Source organism: Notamacropus eugenii, chromosome 2 (genome assembly GCF_028372415.1).
Source record: "Notamacropus eugenii isolate mMacEug1 chromosome 2, mMacEug1.pri_v2, whole genome shotgun sequence".
NCBI classification, from domain to species: Eukaryota; Metazoa; Chordata; class Mammalia; order Diprotodontia; family Macropodidae; genus Notamacropus; species Notamacropus eugenii.
This window is the reverse complement of record NC_092873.1, coordinates 416,884,039-416,904,314: the sequence shown is the minus strand read 5'-3', so window position 1 is coordinate 416,904,314 and position 20,276 is coordinate 416,884,039. Positions and strand designations below refer to the sequence as shown.

The window sequence follows — 20,276 nt, the reverse complement described above, 5'->3', positions numbered from 1 at the left end:
CTCAGTGTTATTTAAATAAAACATGAGAGGAAGGTAATGCATGAGTTTGTTCTGGAAAATGGTTTTGTAAGAAAGGCAAGCGCTGGCAGAACTGCCTTCAAGCAAAGTGCATCCAAGGCACCTACTTACTAAGTACTATAGTTAAATTTGCAAATTATAGTCATGAAACCTAAAATCAACAAAGAGAAGGCAAATTTTGTCATCAGAGCACTTGTACCTCTTCTCCTATGATTGTCAGTTTGGGGAATTTCTGTGCCAGGGAAGAACATATACTCATCTGCACCAGTCGGTCAGCTTTGGTTTGTAGATCTATGGAGGATGTCTACAAAAAAGGATGAAGATTATTGTGAAACAGTGACCTCCGCTCTGAGCAGTCTTTAGTCCACATCTTGCAGCAGTGTGTGCGGTTTCTGTCTTTGAAACAGCCCTACAAATTCCCATAGTTTCTCTCTACTTGGACCATCCCCAGTTCTCCCGCCCTTAGTTTCATAGTAGGATTCAAAACATCTTGGGAACTTAGACGTCATCTAGTCAAATATCTCCTCCCAATACTGAAATCCCTTCTACAATATTCCTGGTGGCCAACCAATGCTGACTTGAACTTTCTAGTGATGGGAATCCTAGTACCCACAGGGAAGCCTACTCTACTCTCCAGTGTATCCCTCCCCTTTTCCGCCCCCTTTTGTGTAACTAACTTCCCCCATTAGATAGTGAGCTCCTTGAGGGCAGGGAGTGTTTTTTTTCTAAACTGTATCTCCAGCTTGCAAGAGATGGGAACAAGCCACGGGATCAGGTAGTAGAGGACATGACGCAGAGTATGGATGATGATCTGCAGGAGTGCAGAATCACCAGGATGTGTGAGTATGACCGGGTGGACACTTGTTAATAATTAAGTGAAAATCTGAGAGAGATTTTCAAAGTCAATGATATTATGACCCAAGGGTGGAATCCTTTCAGAGTCTTGACGGTTCAGGGTGAGGGGGCAAGAACTTGGATCAAAAGGAGTGGTGATACCCTCCTTCCTTCTCCTCCTGAATACCCTTACCTGACACTGACTCCTACTAGTTCTCATGTGACTTTTGATTCTTCTTTGCTGGATCTTTGTCTTCTACCAGAGGGTGCCCCTTGCCCCCTCCCCTTCTTCTTATGATTTTCCTTTATACTTTTTACAATTATTCTGTTGTCAGATTTTCTTGTTTTACCTTAACATCTCTCATATGTGTTGCCTTCTCTCCACTCACACAGCTACTGCCCTTGTACAGGCCTTACAGACTCATGCCCAGATTCCTGCAACAGCTTGCTAACTAGTCTTCCTGTTTCAGGTTTTCTCCCCACTCTTATCCACCCATCATTCAGTGGTCAAAGTGATTTTTTTTCCAAGTGCAAGTTTCACCATGCCACTCCTCTCTAGTCAATAAACGCCAGTGGTTCCTTACTACCTCCTGGATCAAACAGAAAATCCCCTATCTGATATTTAAAGTCCTTCATGACTGGTCCCTTCCAGCCTTCCCATTCCTCTACCACCCAAACAGATTCCATCAAAGGGTCATACTTGAGGACCTAGAGGGCCAGAAGTGTCCTTGAGGTCAAAGGTTCCCCACCTCATTAACCCTTTTTTCCCTATACACGCTATAATCCAACTATGTACAGTTCCTCACACATACACAGACATTTTTCAAATGTCTTTTCACTGGACACAATGACTGGAATCTTTCGTTACTCACCTCTGACTTGTAGGATCCCTGGCTTCCTTCAAGATTCAGTTTGAATCCTACAAATTCTACTTTACACAGCATCCTTTCCCAGACAACCCCTCCCCTGACTCCTCTTACCTCTGAGATTTCCTTCTATTTTGTAATTCACTCTCCCTCCCTCCCTCTTTTCCTCTCTTTCTCTCTCCATAAACACATATAACACACAATAAAGAGAAATATGAAAATATGAATATCTACATACATGCACTTATCATATGTGCACATACTTATGTGCATGTGATCTCCCTCATTATCATCAGCCTTGTATCACCAGCACTTAGCACAGTGCCTGCCTGGTACATAGCAGTACTTCATAAGTATCTGTTACCTTCTTCAATAGGTTCTAAATCACCCGCTGCACACTGAATGTTATACCTAGAGTATACTTCACATGGTTCCATTTCTTCTCTCTTCTCTTTCCTCCTTACCTCTCTTCTTTTTGTGTTATATTTTCTTATTTATCAGCCTCTGATAAATACACTAGTATCAATTGTCCTCTTTGTGTGTAATCTTTTATTTTCTGCCTCCTCCTTGAAATATTTCTTCTTTCCTCTCTACTAACTTTGATCACAAAAGGTTGATTTTCAAATCCTTTTGTTTTTTGTCTCTTCTAGCAGGGAGACTACCTTGCTTTTGCAGTAATTGGTGACTACAATAAGCAGGAAGACACACATAGAACATGGTACATACCCTTTAAATCACTGGAATAAAGCCTTTTGTGTCCAAACTTCAAAAGTACCAAGTTGAATAATATTTCTTGATTATTTCCTCCAACTAACTGCCATTGGAAATTCCATTCCCATTCAACTTAAGCCTTATTTTCATGCACTCTTAAAAGTCTGGCTTCTTATTTTTAATTTTAAAAGTAAGTGATGTTAAATGCTTTACATTTTTAACTTCAATTCATTTTTTAGAACAGAACACAGGGATTTGTAAAGATTTTTTTTGTTTCTGCATTGCTCTCAGTGATATCTTTTTCCCTTTGAGTCAGTGGCCCTTGTTAGAAATAAGTTACTCTTTAAAATATTACCTAACTGAACTGAGTCACTACGCTCCAACCTTATTAACAGAGTGGTTTAATGGCTGATAGTAGAATCTGTAACTATGAATTTATACATTTGTTGTCTCTCTTCCACATCAGTAAAATGTTAATGATTAATCGACAATCCATAGTGTGCTTACACAAAGACGTGATATAGTATTCAACAAAGTGTACTGCAGTTTAAGGAAGGGTATGTTTATTAGAGGCACAGCAGTGCTTTGCTGGTGCCTTATTCTATAGGGAAGTAAGTCAGCTAGCCTTCCTTAAGTGCTTATTATATGCCAGGCACTGTTCTAAGTCAGAGCTAAGTTAGAGATACAAATAAAGGCAAAAAATCACTTTCTACACATTTGTGCTTACATGATATTATTATGTATGTGGTACGATATTATTAAAACTAAATATAGATGAAGGAAATACAAGAATATTTTTTAAGCTGAAATACATGCATGGGGATAGTTCTTGGAACTACATGCTACTAAAATTACTATCCCAATTTATAACTATTGTATTAAAAGGAAAAATACTATGTGGGGATTATGGATTACACTGTATCATCAAGGGACTTTGAGGACGCATGAAATTTAAGTATTTCAAAGATGAACAAATACGTCGTAACTGTCACATTTTATTAGAATTGCCACATTTAACAAAGATTATACGAGAAATCACAATATATTAGCCTAAACTAAGGTTAGAAACATATTAACAGGGGCTAGTGAATAATCACAAGAGTAAGTGGTGTAAGTAGAAGGCTGGGCTCTGAGAATCATGGCATCCTCTCTCTAGAGCTGGAGTGGACCTCACAGGCCAGCTAGTCCAGCCTCTTCATTTTACAGGTGAGGAGACCGAGACCCAAGAAGGGTAAGTGTCCAAGACTGAAGAGGTAGTGAGTGTCAGAAGCAGGGTTGAGTGCTCTTCGGAATAGTGTTCACCACTAAAACTTAAGCAAGCCACACCTAAAGCTTAAGCTTTCCAACTATCAAATGACAAGAGTATCTGTAAAGGGTTTTGGAAACAAAGCACTCCATAAATGTTAGCTACCATTACCTCCTCATACATATGGCACAAAGCTCTTATACCTTTCCAATCAAAAAACGTTATTTCTGACCCCTAGATTGTCAGAACTGATTCTTTAGCTGAGGTTAAGTGAACACAAATCAGTAAGAAATGAGATGTAACTTAGTACCTTCTCCACGATTCCAAGATCACCCCCAGCCATCACACTTCTGACTATCATTCCGGCTTTCTGGGCAATAGAATATGCTGAAGCAACCAAACGAATCAAGACAGTGGGACTGGAAGCCATGATCAACACTGAAAAGAAGTCAAGAGAAGCCCCTGTTAATACACAGAGGCAATATAAAACTACCAGTTTTGCTTATTCCTGTATTTGCATAAAGGCATTGAATTAAACAAGTACAGCACAAGTTTTGCCAGAAACCCACTATTCCCCATGTTTTACAATAAAAAGATTATCTGTCTGCTAGCATACGTACATAACTTTGGGAGACCCAAAATGAATCCAAGTAATTTTGTTTTTTACTCAACTCACTTGTACTTACTCTTTGTAATATCAGTCTGGTTTCACATACAGATGATAATCTTTCAGTGCCTTAGTAGTTCATCGTCCTCCCGAGTTGCCAGTCAAGTCTATAAGAATTTATTAAGTGCCCACTATATGCCTGGCACTGTACTAATCGATGGAGGATTCAGAGAAAGGCAACTCACGGTCCCTGCTCTCAAGGAGCTCAGAATCTACAATGAGATATAGTCAGAATAAATCGGAGGCACTCTCAGGAGAGTATTAGCATTAAAGGGAACTAGGAAACACTTCCTATAAAAAATCAAAACTTTCCCCAAGCCTCCAAAAAAGCCAGGGCCAAAGAAAGTATATTATTTGGTTTTCTACCTTCTGGTGATTATAGGATTATAAGGTTTTACAGGTAGGAGGGATATTAGAGATCATTTATTCAATTTCCTTCTTTGAAAGATGAGGAAGCTAACATTAAATGAGGTTAAGTTAAGGGAGTATTTGCCCAAAGTTCCCCTTGTTTTGTGATAGACCTTGGTGAACTAATTTAGATAGGCTGGGTTTTAGATGACACTCAAGCTATTTCAGGGCCTGGAATTGACGCGTTTTCTACTTAGAAGATGTGCCAGAGTTTTGTGTTTTATGTTGACTTAGTTTCCAAATCTGGATCCACCTCCATGCTAGGATGAGGCACTCAAATGAGTCTTTAGTGGAGGTTGACTAACAAAGTTTTTCTCAAAGTCAAGTTACTGCTGCTTTGGAATCAAATATATCTTTCAAGGTTTACTCACTGTTTTGGGTTTTAAAAAGAAATCATGATTTTACAAGAAAATCTGTTTCAATATGGATTTTATACTGAGATAATACCTGCAATAGATATAAATGACCTGCAATTTCTTAACCCAGGAAACTCCCAGACTTTAACTCCTTCTACAAATAAAGATTTCCTTCTGTGTGATTTAGTAGAAAAGTTCCAGGGAATTATCTGAGATAGATGAGGTTGAGTAAGTTACCAAAGACCCAAAGAATTTAAAGTGACATGTCTGGGCTCACACAGCTAATAAGAGTGTCAGAGGAGGGACTAGAACTGATGCTGAATTGAGCACTGCATTCATTCACCTACTTTGGTCTAGGTTCAATGGTGATCAGTTCTTCATGAGCCCATTTGGGGTCTTCTTGACAAAAATACCTGAGTGGTTTGCCATTTCCTTTTCAAGATCAATTTACAGATGAAGGACTGAGGCAAACAGGTTAAGTGACTTGCCCAGGGTCACACAGCTAGTGTGAGGCCAGATGTGAACTCAGAAAGATGAGTCTTCCTGACTTCAGGTGTGGCTCTTTATCCACTGTAACACTTAGTTATCTTACTTTATGCCTCTATCATACAATAGATACTGGGAATTTAAGATTAAGTTACAGAATAAAACAGCTACTTGCTTATTATCCTTTAAAGAGAATGCATAGATAATAGATAGGAATAGAGCTCTACAGCTAAAAGGAGCCTCAAAGGTCATACAGCCCAGCCTACTCATTTTGGATAAGGAAAATGGAATTCAGAAAAATTGATTTGTTCAAGATCACGCAGCTAGAAAGCGCACTGAAAGAGGATTCAAGGTCAGGTCTTCTGACTCCAAAGCCAGGGCTCGTTCCATAACACCATGTTGTTTTCTTCCCCCTTATATATAGCCAGGTAAAAAGGGGCAGCTAGGTGGTGCAGTGGATAGAGCACCAGTGCAGGAATCAGGAGGACCTGAGTTCAAATCTCCCTTCAGACACTTGACACTCACTAGCTGTGTGACCTTGGGCAAGTCACCTAACCCCAACTGCCTCATCCTGGCTCATCTCCAGTCATCCTGATGAATATCTGGTCACTGGATGCAGATGGCTCTGGAGGAGAAGTGAGGCTGGTGACCTACACAGCCCTCCCTCCCTCAAAACAAAGTCAAGTGCAAGTCATGTCATCCTTTCTCTGATGGCATAGTCTTCTTCGGCAATGAAGGACGAACACACACGGCCATGGCAAAAGAAAATAACAATACAAAAACTAAAGAGAAGCCAAAGTCTTTGAGGAAATTAGGTGGTTTTTTCCATTAGGGAGTCACGGGAGGGCCAACTAGGTGATGGGCCAGAAGAAGGAAATAAACAGCTTCCAGAAGTAAGTATGTATGTCTTTTAAAAATAAATTTGAAGGCAGGGAGAAATCCAACCTAAACTTTGCACACACACAGTAGCAATAATATAATTTAACAATGATATATATTTGCTGAATTGAATTCTCTAATTTTAGCCTCATTATTCTCTTTCCATCATCTCTTAACACTAACATGATTACTATGAGCAGGCACAGTACAGAATTGAGAATGATTGCAGAACTGAGTTCTTGTCTTTCCACAAGGGGGGAGATCATGGGCAACAGAATCAACTTCTCAGTGTCTTACTTTTTCCAGCAGTAAAATAAGGAGAGTTACTAATAATGCTCTTGATAGTTCATGTTTAAATTGTGCTTTAAAGTCACAGGATCATACAATTTAGAGCTAGAAGGAACTTTCAAAGTCAAGTTCATTCTACACATAAGAATGAGGCCCAGAGTGGTAATTAAACCTCCATGTAGGAAATATTCCTTACCCCAAATCAAATTTTCCTACCATTCCACCTCACTGTATTTACAATGCATTTTCTATATTCTCTACAGAATTGTGAAAAATGATAAAACATGAAGTTGCTTGAAAGCCCTCGTAAGGACTTAGGAAAGATGTGCAGCTCGGTTTGTGTTCACTTTATTTCAATTTTAAATACAATCAACAGCCTCTTCTTTCTCTTTTACAGACAGCATACAATACGTAAGGCATAATGCTTAGAACAGTTATAACTATTAGTAATTTAGAAACCAGTTGAAAACTGAAAAAACAGAAGAAACAGAAGAAAGTGCATGAATGTAATTTGCCTTCACATTCTGTTTACACAAACCTAAGAGTCGGACTTTAATACAAAAGTATTCTTCCAATCTGTAATCGGCAACACTTTGGTCTGTAAAACGCAGAATTTGTAGATGTGATCCTCTGTTTTGTCCTTATTTTACTTAACATTTCTATTTGTTAAAAGTAGACCAGTGTCCTTAACTATATTGTTAACTTTCACAGGTATCCATTACCTTTGAAATCATTCGTCAGTTATGCCTTATCAGTCCTCACCAAAGGCTTATCTACCTTTCCCTGGGTTTGCAAAACTGTATTTCTTCCGAAGAGAACATTTTAATGATGTTCCTTTCCTTTTCCACCACCACAGAGCTGGGCAAAATAATATTAACTTACACAATCAGAAGAAACAAGGAGAAAGGCATAAATAGATGCTTTAAAGCATTGATTGTTAGGCTGCAAATAATCAACAGTCTCTACTCTGGCCTCTAAAGCATTCTTTGGTGCTAAAAATATAAATAACTTAGTCGTTGTCACAAAAAAATTTGACCCTCTTTTCCCCAACTTTTCTCAAAACAACCAAATCTTTGTTTGAGAGAAAATGGGGTTGATCTTGGTAACAAAACAGCCTGTAACTGAGAGCTCCTTTTTGGCTCCTTATTCTTCCCCTCGTGCTCACATTTGGCAAAGATTCTCGATAAATGATTATAACTCCCAATGAAACATACCTTTTTAATTTTTTTTGCAGCAGATGCCGGTGAAGGGAAAAAACCAGCTACCGGGAAACAGGTAACTTCCTTACTAACAGCCCCAACTACAATTCAATCAGAGCTTCCTTTCCTCCATTTCTAAAAAACCTTCTGGGTCCTAGCACCCTACCTCCTTTTTTTTAACTCTTTCTTGCCTGACACTCAAAACAGTGAAGGATCAAAAACACACCTGTTAGATATGGAATATCCTGACCATCAAATAGTGGCCATACTCTAAAAATCATTGTAATTACTTGCTATTCCGTGTTGATATTACTGATGTGATATGTTAACACGAAGAAAAAGGCAAGTCATGTCAAAAAAGCTGAGTTACATCCTAGGTGTAAGTCACTTTTTAAATAGCACATAGGATTAGTTGACAAGGTAGAGGAAGGTTAAAGCATGGTGCCGTTCCTCTCACTTAGGTTTGAGGAAACAACAGAAAAACAAGGTGTAATTTGGCTTTGTATATTGGAATCAAAGAATGTATTAGGATGCAATCTTCAGCTATTGGGACAGTTCAGGAACTATCATAGCTCATGCTGGTCTTTTATTGCACCATAGGTAAGATACCTGAGAACCATGACAAGTACATTTAACAGCTTCAAGGTGTAATAAAAACAGCAAAATATGATACAACTGACCTTTCAGCCAAAGTTTGTCAAATCATGTTCCAAGGAATCCCAAGGTTTTACTTGAAAGCACAAAGACAGTGGACATATTGTGTTTGCTAGCTCATCTCTGGCCCCATCCTAACAATAATATTATAATGATATTTATTTTATGTTTTAAAGTTTCCAAAGCACTTTAGCATGGGTATACCATCCCATCTGAGTCTCACAGCAATCAAATATTATTATCGTCACTTTACAGATGAGAAATTTAAAGCAAAGAGGTTGTCACTTGCCCAGGGTAACAAAGCTAGTAATTGTCGGAGGTGGGGTAAGCCTTTTTAACAATCAAGATTTAAAGTTAGAAAGTGTTCCACTTTTCAAATATTTGAAAATTTTTGCTTTGGATTACTTTCCATTGTTTCTGTTTACACAGGAATAATTGACCCTGTTCCCTATATGCCTGCTATTTAGTTATTTTTTCCTCCTTCTTTTGACTTAGTGCATAAATTAAACCTTGAAACAAACCATGTTAATTTCTTTCCATTACTGCTAGCGCAGCAATTGCTCTTTGATCCAGTAATAGAAAAATGAAAATCTGTCCTGCCACCAATACCCAATACAGGAACCATGCATTTAATACATAGTTGTTGAGTTTATAATATAATGCCTACAAAAAGGAAAGTAGAAAACGATTTACTATTTTGGCGTCCTTCTTTACCCTTTGACGTCTATAAGAAATAACAGATTTTATTTTAACCACCAGCCTAACCAAACCTAGCACTCAGGTCTGCTTTGGTTCCTTGTTACACCAGCTACCAAAACGTTCTAGGCAAGACATACCAATAAAATCCGAACAAAATCACTAAGTGAAACGTTAGCCCCATTTCTAACCCCCAGCCTTGGGAGTGAGAGTGGGAGTAGGTGGCGGATAATCCTGGCCCCCTCAAGTTCTGAAATTGAGTTCTTTAACAGGAGTACCTGAATACCCTCAGACATCTATTTAACGAGACTGGTCAAACTTACTCTAGCCCTCTGCCCAGTACATGGGAACTTGTTTGGCTGGAGGGGAAGGAGATGAGGAACTTACTTGTAATAAATCTGGAAACACCCCTAGACGAAAGACATCTTAATTTTAAAAAAAAGAGAGAAACGCTTTTTTTAGGAGCAGGTCCCTCGTTGCGTCCCGTAGGACATTCTGTACGCTAGAGTGACGTCTCGAAGTGTAAGGTACAACGCACTCTAGCCAATGAGGACGGGGTGGGCGGGGCGGGGCTGCCTGGCGCATGCCCAAACCTGCACTCTGACTTTAGCTTTCCTTAACTCATTTAGAAAGGGAGTAATCTCTACTCTTTTTCAAGTGACCTAAAACGTTTGCTTTCCTCCCTGAGTGTGCGTGAGGCCGGCTGCTCGTCCCACAGTTACTCGCTTCCCCCCAGGATTTCAGAGAGACGTGCCCGTCCTCTTGGGAGGAGAGGCGGGGGTGGTATTATTTCGGCTTAGAGTCCCCGGGACCCTTTCAGCCCCTCTCACCTCCTCCTATCCGAGGGCCAGAAGTGAGCCTGACACCTCCCCCACAGGTGCCGAGGCCCTCAAATGCCCGCGGCTTAGAGGCGGAACTGCCCTCTTCGGGAATGTCCCTGAAAGCTGCGGCTTCCTTGTCCAGCCCCCGAAGGATCGCTGACCTGTCGTCACGCCCCCCCTCCCTATTTTAATCCCCCCTCCCCCGAGCGGGTTTGGTTCACAAGAACAGGATCGATTTTCCGTATCAATGAATCTATTCTCAATCGGGGACAGCAACCAGCTTGGTGGAGACACTTGCAAAATCAGCTGCCCCCTCTCGAACCCCTCCCTAGTCCGCAAAATCCAAATGTACTTTGGGGGGTGGTAAATGATCACTAGGTAAAATAGTTATCAAAAAGAATCCCAGCCCTGCCGGCCACAAGTTTTCATTCTCCCGGCCACAGGAGTTAGGTTAACACTTTCCTTCAGAGAATATTTCTAACCGTAATCATAATTTAAATACCAATAGTTGGTATTTGTATAGCTGTTTATCACGTGCCATTGCAGATACAGTAATTACAGTATTATCTCATTTGATCCTTATTATCATCATTTTACAGAGGAGGAAATTGAGGCAAATAGAGATTAAGTGACTTGGCCAAAGTCAAAGTGCTGTTAAGCTTCTGAGGCTTGATGCTTCACACACACACACACACACACACACACACACACACACACATGCTTTACCTCTGTTTACCTGAGTTTACCTCAGTTTCCTTATCTGTATAATGAGCTGGAGAAGGAAATGGCAAACCAGTCCAGTATCTTTGCCAAGAAAACCCCAAATGGGGTCACGAAGAGAGTGAGAGGGCAGAACTGAAAAAAAAATGCCTGAACAAAAAATGAAAGCCCCAACGAGAATTTTAATATTTTATCCTGGGGGCGATAGGGAGACAACTGTGTTTATTGAAATGGAGAAGGGGAGGGGGTATAGGGGAGGGGTGAAATGGTGAGACCAAAGTTTAAAATGGACCGGAGTGGGAAGAGTGCTTAGAGAGCGAGGACTGGTTTTGGTTCTTGACCTTTCGGTGTAGTCTCATCGATTTGTCACCATGCCTGGAACGTAAAAGGTGCTTGATAATGCTTATTGCCTTGATAGCTGGCATTTATGTAGCCCTTTAACGTTTTGCAAAAAGTCTTTTCGTACAGGTAGGAGTCTCTGCACACTCACAGTAACCAACATTTATTTATATAGCACTTGCTATCTGTCAGGCACTGTGCTAGGTGATCAACAGATACAGTATCTCATTTGATCCTCACAACCATCTTCTGAGTTATCTGCTGTTAGTGTCCCCATTTTACAATTAGGAAAGTGAGGCGGATGGAGGTTAAGTGACTTGCCCAGTCAGAGTCTTATACTGGATTTGAACTCAGGTCTTCCTAACTCCAGGACCATTACTTTCTAAGTGCAATCAAGAGCACAGGTATTGTATGTGTATGTGTGTACGTATATGTATATACATACACGTACATGCCTTTAGTCGGTTTTATTTTATACACATGCACCTATATTAGGTCTTTAGTAACTATACTGCACACACACAGTGGGTCTTTACTGACCTCGATCAGGTTTCTAAGTACAATTAAGACCACAGATCATTTATGCTGTCACCCCTTACAAAATGAAGGCGGAGGCTGTCTTTTCCCTCTTTTTGTTTCCTCACCTAATAGGCGCTGAATAAAAGTTTACTGATTGATTATAACTAACCACCTCGGCGCTCTTTGCTTTTCCCGCCCTTAACCTTTACCAAAAGGACCCAGTCCCCAGCGCAATGACTTCTAGGCCAGCTCTCCGAACAGACTGCGCAGGCGCCCAGGGGGTGACTGACGCAGCGCCACGCCGGCGTGGGGCGGGATTTCTTGGGAGAGCCAGGGGCGGGGCAGCGTAGCTCCTCCGGTAGTGCGGGCTCGGGTACCTCTAGCGCGCGGGCCTCCTCGCCATGCTTTGGAAGTTGAGGCCCAGCAGGGTGGCGGCCGCAGCCGCGGCCGGGGGCCTGGGTGGCCGGGGCCGTCCACTGTGGGGCCCGGGATGGCGGGGGACGACGACGACGGGCTTCCTTTGGAGAGCCGAGACCGCCAATGGGACCAGCAACGAACAGCCGCCTTGGAAGGCCGGCCCTTACCGCGAGACCGTGCTGCTGCCGAAGACCCGCATGCCCATGAAGCTAGTAGGCCGTCAGCAGGCGGACATGGAGTTGGAGATCCAGCAGGTGAGCGCCCCCGCCCCACGCGAGGGGGAGTGGCTTGGTCGGGGGGCGGGGCGGGAGGCGCGGCTTCCCCAGCTGGGTGACTGCGGGGAAGCCCCCTAACCTCCCTGAGCCCCGGGGTCCTCCTCTGGGGATAAGAGTTCGCTGTGATCTCACCTGGTTCTCCCAGCCATAGTGGGAGGTAGGTGCTGTTATTATCCCCACTGTATGGTACCGTTCTTCCGTGTCCGCCTCTTCGTGACGCGTTTGGGGTTTTCTGGGCAGAGATACCGGAGTGGTTTGTCATTTTCTCCAGCTCATTTTACAGATGAGGAAACTGAGGCAAACAGGGGTGAGTGGCTTGTCCAGGGTCGTACAGCTAGGAAGGGTCTGAGGGGACATCTGAACTTGGGGCTTCTCTTACCTACTGCTCCAGCTAGCTGGCCCACGTGTCCCAAACCTACAATCCTCCCTGGTTTGTTTGCATGATCTAATCAGAGAATGGATACCACGTTTCAGAGTGGCCAGCAGTTACGATTGTCATCTCTTAGCTCGTCGATGAAGAACTCCTCCTTGGAGAGCCATAAGAGGCAGAGGTAGGGTTACTTTATGATCTGTTGTGAGCGCCTGGCATTGGTTGATAGTGATTTGTGGGGGAAAAAAAGCTTTGGAAAATTGACTAACTGGATGGTAGAGGATCTTGAACGGGAGTTTAGGAATACTTGGAGTATGACTGCCATCCAGTATGGCTAGACCCTTGTCTGGTGAAATCGATGGATCCTTTCTCCAAATGGTATTTTTAAATGTGTAATAGTCCTTCGTTGGGGAAGAAGACCATGCCATCAGAGAAATAATGACATGACTTGCACTTGATTTTGTTTTGAGTAAGGGAGGCCTGTGCAGGTCACTAGCTTCACTTCTACTCCAGAGCCATCTGAATCCAGTAACCAGATAGATATTCATCAGGATGACTGGAGATGACCCAGGATGAGGCAGTTGGGGTTAAGTGACTTGCCCAAGGTCACACAGCTAGTGAGTGTCAAGTGTCTGAAGTGAGATTTGAACTTAGGTCCTCCTGACTCCTGCACTGGTGCTTTATCCACTGCACCACCTAGCTGCCCCTGGATTACAAAAGAAACTATTTATATCCAAAGAACTATACAATATTTTTAGAAGATTGTTATAATAACATGAAAGCTAGTATTTATAAGGTTCTTTAAGATTTTCAATACTCATTAAATTACTTTATCCTCACAACAACTCTGAGAGGTAGGTGATGTTATTCCCATTGAGGAAACTGAGGCACAGTAGAACTTGCTAATAAGTAGCGGAGGCAGGATTTGAACTTAGGTCTTTGTAACCTAAAGGTAAGAAAACTGAAAATTTCTTTCAAGAGTTGACCAGTAGGTTCTTTGAATTTTTACCTGCCTTCTGCCTTACAGTTTTCTTTTATGTTTTCTTGAAATATGATGTCTGTGGGTTCTAGGGCCCCCTCCATTTTTTTTTTGTCCATGGCATTCAGATAGTCCAATGATTCTCAATTTTTTTTCTCCTTAGTGTCTCTTCCAAGTCTATTTTTGCTATGAGATACTTTACTTTTTTTCAGTCTTTTTAGATTTATTATTTCTTGTTGTCTCATGAAGTTATTGGCTTCTTTTTGGATCGTTCTAACTTTCATAGTTTTGTTTTTTGGACAAGATTCTATACCTCTTGTTCCAAGCTACTGATTTCCTTTTCAATTATTTTTTTTTGTAGCTCTTATTTCCTTTTCAGTTTTTCCCCTGGCACTCTTTTTTTCATTGATTAAAATTTTTTTTTCTACTTTAAAAACACCTTTCTGCATCTTTTCCAGGAATTCTAGTTGAAATTGTACTCAGGCTGTGTTTTTCTTTGAGGCTTTGCTTGTAGGTGTTTTAGAGTCATTCTTTTCTGGGTTTGTGTCTTGAGCATCCCTGTCACCATAAATATTTTTTATGATTGGATTCTTTTTTTGTTGTTCATTCTTCTAGACTGCTTCCTGACTTGGACTTGATGTTAGGGCTATGCCTTGTGTAATTCTGGAGGGAAAGCTTGAGCTGGTCTTGTCGATGCTTTCTTGGAGTGTCTCAGGAACACCTCAAGCTGGGGACTACAGCCTTCTTATTGTTCCCAAAGTGCTCTGATCCAGGTCAGCATCTAATTGTTGCCCCATTGGTCTGAGCTCTGCATTTTCTTAACCTGGGTTTGAATCTAAGCAACAGTTGACTGATGCTGGAATCAGCTCTGCTTATTCTGAGGTGCAGAACTGTAGCCTCCTGCCCTAGTATTCCTCTGCAGGCTTCAGATTGGGCTAGATGTTGGAACTGAGACTGCTGCTGTTTGTTTAGGAACTTGCTCCTCTCAGCCAGGGCCCACTCTGAACTGCCGTCCCAGGTGCAATTCCTTCTGCAGCCTGCCTTGGACCTATGATCTGAAACTGAAGAGTGAACAACAAGCTGCCCATTGACAGAGTTCTCGCACCCCAGTTTCCTTCCCCCTTCTATATTCTGGTATGGAGGGGTCTGGGACCTTCTCTTGCCCTGGTATACAGCCTCTGCCTGGGTACTGGAGTGCTCTGCACATAGCAGCTCCTGGCTAGAGGTGCCCCATCCCTAGTGCCCTCAGATCTCTCTGCCTGTCTTCCTGTGCCAACCTGGCCTGGAAAAATTACTTACTATGACTTTGCCTTGGATTTCCTTCTTAGGTTTGATCTGACACGTTTTCTGTATCTCTTTTGGAGGAATTTTGGTGGAGAGCTCTCTCTACTGCTTGTTGCTACTCTACCATCTTGGTTGGTTCTACATCTATCAAAATATTTTTTTAAAAAGTTCACTGGCACCATGTTAAGAACACCTGCTCCGGATAATATCAAAAAGTTCTTTCTAACTTAGTCAGTCAGCAAGCTTTTATTGAGCTTCTTTGAGCCAGTCACTGTGAACACAAAGACAAAAAGTCCCTACTCTTAAGGAATTTACATTCCATTGGATGGGACAATGTATACATTTATCAACGTTCAGAACGAGCAAAAAATAAGTGCAGGGTAGTTTGGAAGTGAGGGTACTAGAAAAGGAAAGGCATTGTGTAGAAGGAAGGACTTAATCTTCATCTTGAAAGCAATAAGGGACACAGTGAGGTAAAGGTAGGGAGAAATATGGGAGAGGGCCAATGCAGACAGATTAGGGAGAAAGAGTGAGTGGTGAGAGGGCTGTGAGGAAAAAGAAAAGGCTGATTTGACTGGATTAGTGAGTGTGGAAAGGGGAATAATGTGCAGTGAATCCAGAAAGACAGTTGGAGGTCATCTTAGAAATGACTTAAAAAGCAAAAAAGGAGTTTATATTTTCTTGAAAAGCCAGTAGAAAACCAGTGAAGTTTGTAAGAAGGGAAATAACATGGTCAGATTGCTTTGACACTTTTGAGAAGAAACTTAAGTCAAAAAGACCAATTAGTAGGCTATTGCAGTAGTCCAACCAAGAGGTCATGAAGGCCTGTCCTAAGGTAGTAAGTAGCTGGATGAGTAGAGAAGAGGAATTGAATAGCAAAGATGTGGTGGTGGGTGATTTCAAGGACAAAATTTGGCAACTGATTGAATGTGTGAGGTGAGGGGTTGTAACTTTAATGAAGTTTTTGCTAAGGCTGTGAATATGGGAAACTAGAAGAATGGTGGTACTCTCCACCGAAATAGAAATGTTTGGTAAAAGGGAGGGTTTGGGGGGAAAGTTTTGGACATGTTGAGTTTAAGATGCCTATAGAATAACCAATTAAAGATGTTCCTGAATGGTGCTTTGAGACTGGTGTTTATGAGGTCAACATGTAAGATTTTGGAGAAAGTAGGACCCAGGACAAATTCTTGACATATAACCACCACTTTTGGACTGTGATATGATATGAATGATGAGAGAGTAGTGTCATTAAAACCCAGAGGAAAGAGTGCAACAGACGTGGCAGAGAAGTTAAGAAGGGTGAGGACTCAGAAAACTCCTTCGCATTTGACAATTTAGAGATCATTAATACTTTTGGAGAGAATACTTCATTCAGTTAAGCATATGGTCAAGACTGCAGAGTTGAATACTGAGTAGGAGGAAAGAAAAAGTCAATGAGTATAGATAGCTTTTTCTAGGAGTTTGAGTTTGGGAGTAAGGATATAGCAAAATCCCGTTAATCTGGGCACCTCATTTCAATATTTCAATTAAATAATTCGGAGAGCATCCACAAAGGCAGCCAAGAGCGTTATAGATTTGGACTTGAGAAGGCCCCAAGAGGTCATCTGATCCAGCTCCCTGATTTCACATGTAAGGAAGTTGAAAACCTACAGAGGTGAAGTAGTTTTCCTACAGGCCATGAATGAAAGGGTCAGGTTTTTTTTTTTTTCAGGAATTATTTTTATTGTTTTTGTTATTACTATAATTAAAAGTAGATTTAGAATAGAATTGCCCATTCTATTTTTTTCCATTACAGGGTATATATAAGAGTTTGATACATTATATTTTATGGATTATGTAGCTGTTATACTTTTAAGTGTTGTTATTGTGGAGCAGCTGGCTAGACATAGAATTTCATGAGAGTTTTAAAATAATTTTTCAGTTTAAGTTATAATCCTCAACACAAAGCTGTGTAGTATGGCAAAACAAATTCCTACATTACCCATGTCTAAAAATATGTGTTTCTTTGCATTTTAAGTTTATTATGTCGCTGACAGGAGGAGATTAGCCTGTTTCATCTTCATTCCTTTGGACTTGTTATATAGGTCTTCTGAGTTTCTTCTGCAACTTTCTGTTATTTCTTAGGGCACAATTTTTTTTTTTTAACATTTATACATTACATTTAGAGGCAAACAACCTCTTAGTTTCAAATTTTTGGCTGTCATTAAAGAACTACTATAAATACTTTTTATAAAATTTATACATATATAATCACATACAAAATTTTTTTTATGTACCCTTTTCCTCTTTCATTGATTTCTGTGGAGTATAGGCTTAGTATTGGTATAACTAGGCCAAAGGGTAAGCATAGTTTGGTTACTTTGCCGCTGTAGTTCCAAATTGCTTTCCAGAATAGCTGAACCAATTAATTCATAATGCTACCTAACAACGTACTAGTGTGCCTGTTTTCCCGCAGCTCCCTACATTTGTCATTTTTCTCTTCATCAGTCTGATTAGTATGAGATGGAACTTCAAATTACTTTAATTTGCTTTTCTCTAATCATTTGTGATTTAGAACCTGTTTTTCCTATAGTTTCTGTTAACTCGGATTTCTTCCTTAGAAAATTACCTGTTCATATTTTTTAACCTTTTATGGAATGTGGAATGACAGAGCCAGGGTTCAAACTGTTAACCAAAAACAGCATCACAAGTCCATGAGACATTGCGTTGTAACTTACAAGAGAAATGAACATTCATGTGGAACACAGATCTAGAGCAAAGAGTTCACAATCCATACAGGAGTTTGTATATTTATGATAGTACTACAAAGGAAGGAGGGGAATTAGAAATTTCCTTCTAAAGGGGAGTTGCATGGGAGGGGAAAAGGTGCACTAAAGGTGGGGAAAGGAGAAAACTCCTTCGGAAGGGGAGGAACAGGGTTATGGTAAAAGAGGCATTTGAGAACCTCTGAACCATGAAGATGCTTTAAGAGGGTCTGCTTATCTACAGGAGTCCAGCCACACTAACAGTTTCTCAGCCTAGTGCAGACTGACTGGTACCTGTCTTGATTCACAAGGACCCACAGGGAGTCCATCTTGGGGTGCAAACAACAGATTATGTCATCCCTGACACATTCAAGGCCTTTTGCATATTCTGGGTCCAGTGTTTTGGGAAAATATGACAACTCAAAAAGACAAGTTCAGGGGACCCTTTAGTATTCCTTAACTTTACTCCATACCAGAACTCTATACCATTGCACCTACAGCCAATTCTAGGTCAAGTTAGCAAGCATTTATTAACATGTGCTATGTACAGGCAATGTATTAAGCATTAATCCACAATTATTTAGGTGCCCAATAAATACATTGGCTCTGTGTCATAGTAGATCAAGAACTGCCCTTGGTTCGTGTCTTGCCTCTGATACAGATGGTTGTGTGATGCAGGGCAAGTCACTTAAGCTGTTAGTGCTTTAGACCAGAGTTGTCAGATATGTGTCCTGAATCATATAAATATGTGGTTTTCTAAGTCAGTGATGTGACCTACAGGAGCCTTGTGTATTGTTTAGTGGCCCCTGTTTCCCTTTGAGCGCGACACCACTGAACTAGATCAGCTCTCTAAGACTATATAAGCTGCAGATTGGTAGAGGGAGTTTCTTCATTTTAAAGCAAAGGCTAGATGACCACTGTCAGGTATAGTGTAGAGGTTCATTTATTGGTTGCATTAAATGATCTCTGTGGTCTTTTCTAACTCTGAGAATTTGTGATCCAGTTGATCAGCAATATTTATTTAAAACATCCACTGTATGAAAGAATTTAGGAGAATGTGAAAGAAGTAGATGTTTATGTGGGTGTCTTCTGCTAACTTTAACCTAGTAAAATGAATAATACAAGAATACTTGAAAAAAAGGATTAGCAATTTAATTTTTTAATTCATAAATCCAGGGAATGTTTAGAGCTGGAAAGGAATTTAGAATTCATTTAATTCATAATATATGAGAGGCTAGGTTGGTTCAGTAGATAGAGTGACAAGCCTGGAGTCAGGAAGACCTGAGTTCAACTCCAACTCAAGACACTTACTAGCTGTGTGACCCTGGGCAAGTCTCTTAATCCTGTTTGCTTCAGTGTCTTCATCTGTAAAATGAACTGGAGAAAGAAATGGCAAACCAGTTGGAGAATTGGACACAACTGAAATGACTCAACAACAGCAATAACAACTCATAATATAAAACAGTCTAAGGATGTGATGAGAGGAAGCTGAGGCCAGGGAAAGCTGGGGAGAACATGTTTCATGAATTCATTCAGATTATTAACACTGTTCATTTGTACTATTAAGCTTCTAGTTTTCTTAGGAATTAATTTGTACTTACTAGTTTGAGTTGGTATTTTTAAATTCTACCTTATTATGAATGTAACAAATCAGCAAAAATGAAAATTTTAATACAAAAAGAACAGATGAGTGTTGTATATGAAGCTGAACTGTTGAGTGTAATTTTAAGTGCATATTAAATTAAATATAGGAGTAGCAAAACTGTCCTGATTCTGTGATCCCTCTCAAGTCCTTTCTCCTGCCTTCTATGTATTTTTAAAATGTTTTCTTGACTCTTTTTCTTTGCTAATATTTCTGCATCGTCACAATCTTCAGTCTTTTCCCCTTCACTAATTACCAACCCCCAAACCCTTCCTTGTAGCAAATAACTTGTCAAGCAAAACAAACCAATACGTTGGACTTGTTTGAAAATGTATGGCTTTCTGCTCCTGTAGTCCCTCAGCAATCAACGAAGAGTAATCTCTTTTCAAGTCATGATTTTTCCATTGCTGTGGTTAGAGTTATTAAGTCTTTTAAAGGTACTTTACATTATGGCAGTCCTTATGTAAATTATTCTCCTGGTTTTGCTTATTTTTTTTCTGCATGAATTTATACCATTCTTCCTAGGTTTCTCTTAAGTTTTTCCTTTTGTCATTTTTGTGGCATATTCATTATGTTTACATACTGTATTTTCTTAGGCATTTACTAATTGATGGCCCCTCCACAGTATTTCTGGTTTTTTGATATCAATTGATCATTTCATTGAAAAGTTTTTATTAAGCATTATCTACCAGTGTGCTGGACAATAGAGACACAAATTAAATAAATAAAATAATCCCTACTCAAAAAGAATTTATGTTCTAACTTTTTGTTACTTTAAGTACTAAAGTTTTCATTGAAATGTTTTTGTCTCACGATTTTTTTTCTTTTTTAGCTCAGTTCTTTCTCACTTCTCCCACA

General features: G+C 40.4%; 2 protein-coding genes across 6 annotated transcripts in view; one reads left to right on the top strand and one right to left on the bottom strand.

The window, feature by feature from the left end:
- Positions 1–9,820, bottom strand: part of BPNT1 (3'(2'), 5'-bisphosphate nucleotidase 1) — a 42,344-nt gene extending 32,524 nt beyond the window's left edge. The window contains exons 1-4 of one of the 5 annotated variants that reach the window (XM_072647804.1): positions 7,974–8,044; positions 4,362–4,554; positions 3,986–4,113; positions 218–322 (exon numbers count right to left, since the gene is read on the bottom strand). In XM_072647804.1, coding sequence (XP_072503905.1) covers positions 218–322; positions 3,986–4,113; position 4,362 — 234 coding nt within the window. In that variant the 5' untranslated portion in view covers positions 4,363–4,554; positions 7,974–8,044. Of the gene's footprint in view, positions 1–217; positions 323–3,985; positions 4,114–4,361; positions 4,555–7,973; positions 8,119–9,695 lie in introns of those variants that run through there. The other 4 variants (XM_072647806.1, XM_072647805.1, XM_072647807.1 and 1 more) reach the window with 4 other exon arrangements.
- Positions 9,821–12,025: 2,205 nt separating this feature from the next.
- Positions 12,026–20,276, top strand: part of IARS2 (isoleucyl-tRNA synthetase 2, mitochondrial) — a 68,864-nt gene continuing 60,613 nt past the window's right edge. Inside the window, exon 1 of the mRNA XM_072647802.1 lies at positions 12,026–12,378. Within this exon, the coding sequence (XP_072503903.1) occupies positions 12,109–12,378 (270 nt within the window). The 5' untranslated portion in view covers positions 12,026–12,108. The remainder of the gene's footprint in view (positions 12,379–20,276) is intronic.